Raw genomic sequence first — 12361 nt, forward strand, 5'->3', positions numbered from 1 at the left:
TTTATTGTTTCATATTGTTGTATATAATATATATACATGTATGTATATATATATATGTATATATTTATATATGCATACATATATGTACATATAAGTATATTTATTTGTTTCCACTTTTTGCGTTAACCTTTGTTGTCAAGCAAAACAAAGCTTAGTATTGTTTTTTTTGTATAGTTATAGCATTTATTTAAGATAATAGTTGGTCCCCATTTGAAAAAAAAATCAAAAGAACAACAACAACAAGTTATATGTTATATTATAATCCCTTGTAGAGCAAGACAAGTATTTCTGAACTTTTTCGAATACAAAAAAAGAAAATAGTATTAGAAACATAATATAACAGTATTTTAACGTACATATGTCTATATATATATATATATGTATATGTATAAACTCGTATATAATAATAAAAAATGGCTATAAAAATTTAGTTTTTGTCTTTGTATTTCTACTGAGTGTCCTTGTTGAGCTGTTTGGTCAGCAGCTGCAGCTTAATGTGTGGCGCCTCCACGGGTAAGATTATCTCGCCAGCGTCATTTGTATATTTGGCATAGAGCTGCTCGGAGAACGGCTGGAAGCCCTGCGAGCACAGAATCTTTTGTGAGAAGATGCCGGTGGCATCGGCCTTGAGCAGCTGGAAGCCAGATTTGCGTGCCACCTGCTCGGCGCGGCGGACCAGCTCCTTGGCTATGCCCTGTCCGCGATAGCGTGCATCCACTGAGAGGATGCGAACATCGAAAATCTGCTCGACATTGTAGCGCGCAAAGAGATCCACCTGCATGCTGTGGCCGTAGAGCAGCTCAAAGATTTTCTTATAGTTGGCATCGGTGCTCTCCTGCAGTTTTTCCAGCGCCTGTTCCGTATCGCCTGGACGGAGGACGCCATTGAGTATGACGCCAGCGATCTGGCCGTAGTTGTTGCTATCCTTACGACCATCCACTGCCATGATGCTTAGCTGATCCTGCAGCGTTGTCAGACTGTGATGTTCCAGTTCAGCGTTGCCACCCCCGTGCTGGCAGAGGCCAGCAGCACGATTCAGTGGCTCATCAGCAAAAAAATTGCGACGCAAATGTTCGATCACTCGCTCAAAGTGGTCAGCTGTGATCAGTTTGTACTCCATTTCGTGAAATTACAATATCTAAATGTGCTCGGGAATGTATGCTATATAAAGAAGTGTGAAGAATGTGTAGCATACTTATTAGATGGGCTTATTTAGTCGTATATTAATATTTTAAAGCGCAGCTTCATGAAATTTTATTGCAGTTGTGAGTGTGTAAATTGTCCTCACATGCATGCAAAAAATAGAGTATTGTTTATGCTTGTGTGTGTCGCATATATGTATGAATGCGCATATACACATGCATACATGCTTGCACACATATGTATATATTAAACGCCAGCTTTCAGTGGCATTTTTGCTTTCATAACTCAATTAGAGAGTACGCATAACTCTCTCTCTTTCACGCGTTCACGCGCTCACCGACGCATTCCAGCACGCACACATGAAAACTCTCTCTTGCTTTTTCTTTGTTGTTGTTTATTGCAGTTGTTGTTGGTGCCACTGCTATTACAATCGCATTATATTCAACAATTTTCGACGCTTAGCGACAGAATGTGCACCCATATAGCCCCGTTTTCTACTTCGCCCCTTCACCAACTTCTTTGTATACTTTGAGACGTTTGCACTGAGCGAATTTCATTTATTTTCTTTAGTCATTAGTTTTTTTTAACAGCTTTATTTACTTACTGGTGATTGAGTAGTTAATCTCACAATTTGATTTAATAAATCGGGAGAGCGACTAAAAATGTGTAACCTACTTGCGGGCGCTGCGAAATGCGAACTGCGGCCTCAATAGCAGCAGCAACAGCAGCAGCAGCATCCTAGCTGAGCTTCTGTTCCTGTGCGTTTAAGAGAAAAATGTATGTCCAGTGGCGTACATGCTGGGCGCTCAACAAGTCGCTTGAAAGCGTGAGCCCCTGACAATGCACGACCATGAAAAACGCTGTTAACATCTAACAGGATGAGTGCGTGCGTGTGCGTGTGTATGTGTGCTGTGTGTCTGTGTGTATGCGAGTGAGCGAGGGAGTCGTTGAGTGAGTCAGTGTGCCTGTTCGTGACTTTTGCCAAACGGTAATAAAAATTCGAGCTATAGAGCAAAAGAGAGGCGCAAAAGTATTTTTTTTTTGTTCCTGTTGCCTAGCCTCTGCTCCCACTCTCCAATATTTAGCCCAATTCGAATTAGACAGCAGTAACGGCGACGCCAACTGTTGATTCAGTTTGTTCTTTGTGTGCGGGTCTGTGTGTGCGCTTCACGCCACTTGTGGCTGTGTTTGTGTGTGGCTGTGTGTGTGCATGCGTGTGTGTGTACATACATATGTAAATACATACGAATTTTGACTTTTATATGACTTACTCAAGGACTTAAGCCCAATTGGATGTCACCTGCATAACAAATACTCGACAATTACGATTGATGTACTCAGTAATTTTTGCTAATTGAATCTTAAGCAACTTTTGCACTAAGTACTGCTATTAAATATAATGCATATATTAACTTTAACTTACCGTAAAATAGAAAGGGCTCTAGAGAATCGTTTAGTGTTTGAGCATTCCGTAGGCTAGTAATGGCAGATGCCTGGTTGGGCAATTGATTCCACGTTGGTTACGGCCTTGCTCAGACCAGCCACGCCCTGCAACGAACGTTGCGCGGCCCAGACCTCGAGCTAGACTGTGACCCCAGTAATTCCCAGTTGCCCATGCAATATTTTTTATTTTAATAAATATTATTAACCAACTTACTGTATAAGGCGAACACGTGTACATAAATTTGTTTTTGTTTTTCTGCTTTTTTCGCATTGTGTTTAATTTGCCTCGTTTTGTTTTTTTGACACATGACGGCGCACAAGACGCATATTCAAATTGCGTGACTCGGGCAACCTCTATGCCACCCCCGCCCCCGTTTGCGTACAAGCTCCATTTGCCATTGCCAGGTCATGCCGAAAGACGATGACAATGGAAGCGACAGTGTGTGTGTTGTGCTTGGGCTCGAACAGTTCTTTGTTTTTAGTGACTGACGACCTGACTGAGTGTTGTGCGTACTGTTAGCAATCAGCATCAATTTAACTCAATTCGATGTAACGGTCAACGCAGCCATTTGGCAGCACTGGCTTCGAGATGTATGCGCTGCGGAGTCATCAGTGTGAGATTGAAGGTTTTGTAATATTTATTCGCAAGTAGTTCTTTCAAATTTGATATCTAATTCTATTCAAATTTCAACTGAAAAAGGAAATCAAATTCCATTCAAAATGTAATTGATATGCAAAAAGAAATGCAAATTACACTGCAGCGAAATCCGTGGCATTTGATCGATCACTCACGCGCTCATCTCTAGCTAGCCGTGCTCCTCGCTGACGCTTGCTGTGATGGCATCAGCTGAGCGCTCGGCCCAATGGACGCGCTTCACTTTTATCCATACGTCACGTTGGACGATGTTGCGTCGGCGTCGGCGTCGGCGTCGGCGTTGACGTTAACATCGAAGACCGTTGCGCTGTTTGTCATTTGTCCCATTTCGCTGTCGTGTGCTTTGCTTTGCGGTTCTCGTTCTTTTTGCTCGGTGCTCGTCCGTTTATTTTTGTATATTTGTCGCATATATTCATTGTGGTTAATATTTTGTTGTTCTTATTTTTAGTTTATAGTCTATGCTTTGTTATTGTTGCTTTTGTTGTTGTTGTTGTTGTTGATATTATTATTGTCGTTTCTGTTGACGTTTAACAAAAGTTGTGCACAACACAAAATTCTATTCAAATTTGTCATCAGTTGGCAGACGGCTAAAGAAGAAGCAGCGCATAACGGAACTGCAGCGGTGCCAGTAACGGTAAACTTGTGGGCTTCATTAACCAAACCAATTGAATCATGGCCGCCAGAGATCGTCTGCCTATATTTCCATCGCGCGGGTAAGTGATCTCCCCCTCTCCCCCTCTCTGTCTCTCCTTGTCTCTGTCTCGAGAGATTTCTCCATCTCACGCATTCTGTCGCGCAGAGCACAAACGTTGATGAAATCGCGTCTGGCGGGCGCCACGAAAGGCCATGGCCTACTTAAGAAGAAGGCTGACGCTTTGCAGATGCGTTTCCGTTTGATTCTGGGCAAGATCATTGAGGTAGGCAAGAGCAGCTGATTAATGATGTCACCGTCTCGCCATCCAAGTGATCTCTCTCTCCCTCTCTCTCTCCCTCTTTGCACAGACCAAAATGCTAATGGGTCAGGTGATGAAGGAGGCGGCCTTCTCTTTGGCCGAGGTCAAGTTCACCACGGGCGACATCAATCAGATCGTGCTGCAAAACGTGACCAAGGCACAGATCAAGATACGCACCAAAAAGGACAATGTCGCCGGCGTCACTCTGCCCCTGTTCGAGCCCTATCAGGATGGCGTCGATACCTACGAGCTGGCCGGATTGGCGCGCGGCGGCCAACAGCTGGCCAAGTTGAAGAAGAACTACCAGAGCGCGGTGCGTCTGCTGGTCGAGTTGGCATCGCTGCAAACGTCCTTTGTGACGCTGGACGATGTCATCAAGGTGACCAACAGGCGTGTCAATGCCATCGAGCATGGTTAGTTCCAAATCGATTTGATATCACATTGGTGTTTCTGATTATGAATCATTACAGTTATCATACCGCGCATCAATCGCACCATTGAGTACATCATCAGTGAGCTGGACGAGCTGGAGCGCGAGGAGTTCTACCGCCTGAAGAAGATCCAGGACAAGAAGCGCGAGGCGCGCAAGTGTGCGGATCTCAAGCGCGAGGAGCTGCGTCGCCAGGGCTACAACGTGGTCTGCAGCGAACAGGCACAGAATATCCTCGAAGAGGACGGCGACGAGGACTTGCTCTTCTAATTGGAAGAGTCGCACGCCGGCCAATCAGCGAGCACTTCTAATTCCCCACACACACACGCACACATATACGCACGCACACACACACGCAGATCACTTAAGGCTTCGCGAGTGTTAATTCAATTCCAGCTCTCACATTGTAATGCAATTTGCTCTGGTTCTGGTTCTGGTTCGGCGACTGGTTCATTGTTGTTGTTGTTGCTATATGTTCGCTGCTCTCGCTGTGATTGTTGTTGCTGCTGTGTTGCCGTTGCCGTTGCCGTTACTGTTATGGTTGTTGTTGTTGCAATTGCTGCTCTCCAGTTGTTGTTGTATGTAGCTAATGAAATTATGTATGTACATGTATGTACTTGACAATGTGTTTGTATTATTATTATTATCATTACTATTATTACTCTGCTCATGATTGGCTTTTGTGTGTATTTGTTGTTAATTTGCCTAATTTCGTCGACTTTTAATTGTGCACAGAAAATGAAACTAGATACCAAATAGAAATAATCAAAAAAAAAAAAAAAAAAAAAAAAAAAAAAAAACCAAACCTATTTGATGGCCCATAAAATCGTCTCATTTAGCCGCTTTGGCCATTCGTAGTTATCGATATGGATATGGCAGGCCTTATGGCTGCCCCTCCCCCCACCCCACACACGCGCACACGACACGTGCCAAGCCGCAACTCAATAACAGTACCGTATATAGTGGATATAAATATGCTTATAGCATATATGTACTTGTATCAAGCGCGCTCTTGATCACGTTATCGTTCCAGTTCTCGTTCTCATTTCGCGAGATCTAGAGCTCCCCAATCCGAATTAATAATAGGCGAGACACACATAATCTATTTAGATACATATATAAAATCAAGTTTATTCATATACACATAGATATATGTATATTATGTTTGCTTATACACGTAATAGTTTGCCATTGACCACATATTTTTCTTTTGGTTTTTGGTTTCTCTGTTTCTTATGGTTTCTTATGTTTCTCACAGTTCTGTTTTGTATTAAGTAGTTAGCTTTTCCATTTTCCTATTTTGTGTGTGTATTCTCTTTAAATTCGGCTTGCTTCCATCGAGTTCTTAGCTTAAGAAAAAAAAAATTGTTTTCGCGCGAAGTCGAGGGGCAAAAAAGGCTTTAAAAAATATGTGAGCAGATTTGCACACGTTGTAAATGGGGCTTCAAGTCGGCATTTACCGGTGTAAATGGTTCTTAAGTTTGCAAAAAATGCGCATGCACTATATTAGATAGACATCTCTATATATGCTTGTATGTATGTATATATATATATATGTATATGTGTGTGTGTGTACGAGTATGTTAAGATATTGTATACCAAGTACTGTGACTGCATTTTGTACTTCTCCAATATAACAGTACATATAAATATATACATATTTGTATGTAGAACTCATGCATTTTATTTACGGGCTCAAGAATGTAGCAAATGAACCAGTTCGAAATGAAATCTGAACCGGCAAAGACGTTAATTTGGATAAGAGGGAGTTAAAGAGAGAGAGATACAGAGTAGGGGGTGGGAAGAGATAAGTGTCGCTCTCATAATAGTGACTGTTATTCAGAGACTATATATAGCTTATGTGCAATTGGGGAGCCAATTCGCTAGAGACCTGAAATTTTAGAATACTTTATGAAATTAACACCTATAAATGGATATATCCACAGTCCATAGTTAACAGTTTGCAGTTAACAGTTATAAAGAATGTAGATCTATGAGGACCTGGCAAATGGACCAAGACTATAGCTTTCATACATAGCTGTGAGTTTTTCAATTGCTTCACAGAGGACACATAGACCTATTAGGGTGTGATGAAGTCAAAATGAAATATATGAAATCAGATGTGAACGAATAGATTGTGCAAGAGTGCATTATCTTTTTTCTATATCATCCGATACTATCTGGTTTCTAGGTATATTCTAGGTAAGTTTTACAAAATAATCATATGGTTAAGTTATTAGAGAATAATATAAGATCGAAATTGAGTTATGGGTAAGTAAATGCGAACTAGTTCAGCTTGAATGCATGAATAACCTTTAGCACATATGTATGTATATATGTATTTCAAAATGTTCAGGTAGCTTGGTATACCGTTATATTGATATAATGTGACATCATGTGTATATAGATATATGTATATGTATATATATATATATATATATGTATCTATGTATGTAATTGCACTATATGTTTAAATAAGTATGTATATAAATATGTAGCTATGTTTCTTGTATATGAATAACATGTTTATATATGTATGTATGTATGTATATATTTCATATGTATACATGTATATAGATATATGCATATATGTATGTATGTATATACTTTTTTTATTTTAGTAGTTTGCCGCCTTACATTAAGTATATATTTATTAAAAAAAAAAACACGGTTTTTACTTAAATATTAATTGTTCACACACAAATATAGCCATAAAGAGAAGAGAACACGCATCGAACCAAATTCGATTTCGATTTGCGGTATTTTTCTCTCTCAGTTATGATTTAGCATTACACATATATGTACATATATGTATGTATATATATAGGTATAAATATTTATACCGATATGTATACAGATATATACATAGATACATATATATAAAATAATTGATATTAATCTATTTATAAAAGTGCACACATCTCAGTTGAGTTTTTTCTTTAGTACAGCTGCGCGCTTAGAAGCTAAGCTAAAACGTGCGCAAGGGCAACGGATAAAGCGACACCGAGAGAGCGAGAGCGAGATAGTGAGATGAGAGCGAGATATTGAGTGTATGTGTGACGGAGTGTGAGCGTGTGCTCGCGTTAAGCTTTAGGCGTTTAACAGTTCTTAAGGTTTACAGTTAGTATTTTGGTTTTTGCAATATTTTTACGACTGCTGCTGCTGCGGCTGTTCAGCTTGTTGTTGTTATGGTTGCGATTGCAGTTGTTGATGTTGTAGTACTAGTAGTTGTTGTTGTTGTTGGCGTCGCCATTGATGTCGTTGCGGACAACTGTGACGTCATAAATATTTGCTGAGCGCCAGGCATCACACATTTGTTCTGCAAATGACACAAGCAAAAAGACAGGCAAGAAACGAAAAAGAGAGAAAGGCAAAGACAGAGAGAGAAAGAGAAAGAGACATAAAATGCAACAAGCAGAAGCGCGCCAAAAAATTTGATGAAAAGTTCGCAAAAAAAAAATGTTATTTGTATGCATTTCATAGAATGGTGACAAAAATGGAAGAAAAGAGGGAGAGAGAGAGAGAGAAAGAGAAAGAAAGAGAGAGAAAAAGCACATAGACATTAAGTTTGATAGCTTCTGTTGTTGTTGTTCTTTCAATTATCAAAAATATTATAAAAATAATTGCAAATCTTGTGCATTTGGTTGCAAACAAAGCGCTGCAAAAAAACTCAGTGAGCAGATTAATTATTGGTAAAATTATTTATGAATAAACTTTAGTTGCAATCATTAAATTTAGTATAGTTTGAAAAAGAGCGTTAAAAAGAGGCAGATATCATTTTTGGCTATATAAGCTGACCAGTGTGACCGAATTCTAGTGATAAATGAAAGACATTGAACTGATCGACTAACGTCTATCCTTTACTTATGCCATAGACTCTATTCAATAGGAATATGCAGTACTTAAAATGTATTTAAACTTCTTTCGACGAGCGAGCTAAATTGCTAATGCGATTAACAGTTAAAAATGTCAAAAAATAAATTTTTAAAATTATGTACAGACATTATATACATATCAAAATTTTGGTGTTCCTTCCTTTTTCATTAAAGCATTTTTCTAATCTTCTATCTGATCTATTGTGAGTCGATATCAAGCCGTTCTATAACTTGGCTTTTAATATTTTTACTTTTAATATGCAAAAATCTGCTTTTTTTGGTCAAATTATTATTATAAATATTGTAAAATTCCCTTAAAGATCTTGTCTATTTTCTCATTTAGTTTTGTTTTTCTCTTAAAGCTCTTCTAAAATTATTATCAATTACCTTTAGAGTTATTTGGAAAGTACATTTTTTTATTTATGTGAAATCTTTATGAGTATCTATATTTTTTGTCAAGAACTCACCATTCGTATTAAATTCCCCTTGCATTCTCTTACTATATCTCTATCTCCCTCGCTCACACTCTACTTTCTGTCATGATCTTGAAGTCTTTCTTTAACTTATCTTCATTCCAACATGAATATTATGTAAAGCCATTCTCACAGTCAAGATAAACCTGCTTACATCCTTTCTAAATTTATCTTCATTTCGGCTTTGACTTTTTGAAAGTTACCGTTTGAGCTCTTCACAATTAAGAATTGCTATCGACAGTGAATCGATTTCGTTATTTTTCTAAAGTACTTTACAAATTCCTTTTTTTTTGTGAATAAGTATTTGTTAATCATCTTTTGATAAGTCACATTAAAAACATATAGATATGAATACTCTATTCTAATATCAATAGGGCATATCTTTGTCCTACCAGAACTCAATTACTATATACTAACTTAAATCGATAATTGATCGGGATAGATATACAGTTGAATTCTTATATTTTCTATATGTCTATACATATTTACATGAGTTTAACCACAAATGAGTTTCGAAAATTCAAGATCATTATGATAAGGTCAAATGGTACTTCGGTCACACTGATTTCTATTACAATTTTGTCTTATTTTGAATGAAATATTTAGGGATTTCTTTAATCGACATGCTATCCAAGATCCTAGGCATAATTGTGGATTTGATTAGAATGTAATAAAATACAAAGAATTTTTGGGACCTGTTGATGGCTGGCGATCTTGAGGATATAGTCAGGTGTACAGGTCGGAGTCAAGCATATGAGTGTGTAAGATATATGTGTGTGGTAGATAGCGTACAGTGAACTGTCGCTAGGACAAACTCAACTCGAGCCAAGCAGTCGCAAAAAGCGTGTTTCGTGTGTAATTCGTGGTTAAGACTAATTAGGCTAGGCATTTTTTACAGCATACAAAATTTAATAGCATTTAGAGATGGGCGCACAAGAAATAACACTAGACAATCGGGCATATGCCTATTGAACACGGTATTCGATCGTGTTTAATCATGCACGAGATGCGCCCATCTCTAATATAGTTCGGGTGGATGTTCTGTGCATATAAGCTAAAAGGTTGATAAGTTATGCGAAGAGTTTTCAACCAAAGTCGAGGCTAGTCTCTAGGTGGATTGGGGGTTGTGCTACGGGGTTGCTAAGTTTCTATATATAGTTGGCTAGAACTACGGTTTTTTGGCCTACTGCTCTGACAACTCAAATACAACTGACTCGGGTGGTACGGATGACGCTGGCGGTACTCTCAGTACCTTTTGGCCGTGAAAGCACAGGCTAAACATCCAGTTGCCCGTGCTGCGACCTTGTTCCGGTGTCTCCTTGCTCCTGATCCGTTGGCCAGATCTAGCTGAGCCGCTCGCCGGTTCGTCTTTGCCTTGATTCCGACTCCCATTCCCATTCCCATTTCCATTCGCCGTGTTGTTGTTGTTGCGCTGCTGGACAGCTCGCTGGCGTTGCGGCTCATTGGCAATGACGATGATCACGCTGCTGGCCTTGCGGCAATTGAGGCGTCTGCTTTGCGGCGAGATCCTAGTGCCGAATGTCACACACTATATTACAGGGTATCTCCGCCTGGCAGTGACCACTTACCGTATGTTAGAGGACAGCGCCTCTACCGACTGCTGTGCCGGTGGCTCCGTATCCGGCGCTGTGTTATAGGCAGCTGAGTACATGGACGCACGCTTCGGGACCCACTCCGGATGTCCGCGCACCGACATCCAGACGGCCAGACTCTTTAGCAGCACAGCGCGCACCTGGTAAAGGGTGAAGCAAATGGGTTAGCGGAAAGCAAGGAAATGGAAAGAGATCAGGACGCACCTCGCCGTTCAGGAAGCAATAGATGAGCGCAATGAAGAAGCCCTGAAAGGAGGTCAGAAAGTGGGTCACATAGCTCCAGATGGCGAATTTCCAAGCTGTCTTCAGAGCTGGCACCAGATGCAATAGATTCGTAATGCCCAATAGAGGCAGCAGCACAATCGCCGCCCGGACTGCCTTCCGGGTCTGCTCGATATCGCTAGCCTGGGACTGGCGCAGCTTTACCACCAGCACTCGTATGATGTTGACCAGAAAGAAGAAGTTTAGCTGCAGAGCGGAAAGGTAGATAGATAGATTGATATAGACTGGGCAGCTTCTCTCGTTGGGCAGCTCGGCTAACTCACCAGTATGACGGCCAGGCGGGGTCCTTCCAGGATCCAGTAGTAGGGCGTTAGGTTGTAGTTCCACATGCAGTCGCCGAGGGCGGTGTCCATGAAGATGGCCGTGCACTGCACCCACACAAAGGTCATCACAACGGGCATGCCCCAGCCGAGCAGCGAGAAGAAGATCAGCGGAAAGCTACCCTGGAACACAGCGACGGTGACCATATTGTGCAAGTAGAGGCCCTCGATGAACATCCACATGAACATGGCGGTGCGTGCGTACTCGAGCAGTACATAGGATGCCTCACACAGATAGGGCTGTGATCGATAACAAATCGATGAGCATCGATATAAAATCATTTTTTGTAATGTGCAATACATAGGGAAGACTTCAAAAATATTGATTATAATCGAAAAATATTGATTACCAATCGAACACGGATAATCTAAAGAATAACTACCGATTGCAAATTTATTCGATTTTATTATAATGGAAGAGCAACATGGTGTAAGAATCTATATTAAAATTGAATGGGTATTAGGAAAGATGAAGAGAAAGAAGTCACTAAAATTAAAATGATAACAAATCGATTAAGATCGATATTCGAAATTATAACAATAGATAACATCTCGATAGCATTTCGATTGTTAATGAGTAGCCATGTTAAATGGTCAAAGATTTGCCTTTTATTCGAAAACAGTACAGCTTAATATTCGATAACCATTCGATTGTAGTTTAGTAACAAGTCTACAATCGTTCGATACCAATTTGATAACATTTTAATAAGCATTCGATTGTACTTGTACACCTTTGCATTTATATTTCGGCATCCATTCAAAAGCAATTTAATTGCCATTCGATAACAATTTAGGTTATCGAGCTATAATTGTCTATAACAACAGTGTTCTTAGTAGTAGAGATATTCTATCACTCACACACTTGACTGTGAGTAGCTATTGTCTATCGACGATAAGTCGATATCGCTGGCTTACTCACCGTATTCTCGATAGCCGATAGACTTGAATTGTATTGAATGCCGCGACGAAACTGATCCAGGTAGAGGGTTAGTCGGACAATCACCTGCAGCACCATCGCGATGAACAGGTTCTTGTGGATTTTGGTGCGATTGTTGCGCAGCGAGCGAAACGCGCAGAATATCACCAGCGAGATGATGAGGGCGAGCAGGGACAGGCATAGTCCAATGATCTCCAGTGTCCGTGTCCGTTGCGCAATGTCAATGTAGAGCTGTCA

General features: G+C 40.2%; 3 protein-coding genes across 4 annotated transcripts in view; 1 reads left to right on the forward strand and 2 right to left on the reverse strand.

Moving 5' to 3' along the window:
* Window positions 1–7: 7 nt before the first annotated feature.
* AANATL7 (Arylalkylamine N-acetyltransferase-like 7) lies at window positions 8–2111 on the reverse strand. The gene is made up of 2 exons (XM_018014307.2): window positions 1748–2111; window positions 8–1161 (listed from the first exon to the last, which is right to left on the reverse strand). The coding sequence occupies exon 2, from the start codon at window positions 1118–1120 to the stop codon at window positions 449–451; it is 672 nt and encodes a 223-aa protein (XP_017869796.1). The 5' UTR covers window positions 1121–1161; window positions 1748–2111; the 3' UTR covers window positions 8–448.
* Window positions 2112–3817: 1706 nt separating this feature from the next.
* On the forward strand, window positions 3818–5429 carry Vha36-3 (Vacuolar H[+] ATPase 36kD subunit 3). Its single transcript, XM_018015532.2, has 4 exons — window positions 3818–3954; window positions 4041–4158; window positions 4244–4607; window positions 4665–5429. Exons 1-4 carry the CDS (start codon window positions 3914–3916, stop codon window positions 4892–4894), a joined length of 753 nt encoding a protein of 250 aa, XP_017871021.1. The 5' UTR covers window positions 3818–3913; the 3' UTR covers window positions 4895–5429.
* Window positions 5430–5729: 300 nt separating this feature from the next.
* Window positions 5730–12361, reverse strand: part of Pdfr (Pigment-dispersing factor receptor) — a 59714-nt gene continuing 53082 nt past the window's right edge. Inside the window, exons 6-11 of one of the 2 annotated variants that reach the window (XM_089473594.1) lie at window positions 12107–12355; window positions 11131–11427; window positions 10790–11053; window positions 10562–10725; window positions 10225–10501; window positions 5730–7943 (exon numbers count right to left, since the gene is read on the reverse strand). In XM_089473594.1, coding sequence (XP_089329720.1) covers window positions 7797–7943; window positions 10225–10501; window positions 10562–10725; window positions 10790–11053; window positions 11131–11427; window positions 12107–12355 — 1398 coding nt within the window. In that variant the 3' untranslated portion in view covers window positions 5730–7796. Of the gene's footprint in view, window positions 7944–10186; window positions 10502–10561; window positions 10726–10789; window positions 11054–11130; window positions 11428–12106; window positions 12356–12361 lie in introns of both variants that reach the window. The other variant, XM_018015529.2, reaches the window with a different exon arrangement.

The sequence above is a fragment of the Drosophila arizonae genome, chromosome X, assembly GCF_054131065.1.
Source record: "Drosophila arizonae isolate 15081-1271.41 chromosome X, UAZ_ARI_1.0, whole genome shotgun sequence".
Classification (NCBI taxonomy): domain Eukaryota; kingdom Metazoa; phylum Arthropoda; class Insecta; order Diptera; family Drosophilidae; genus Drosophila; species Drosophila arizonae.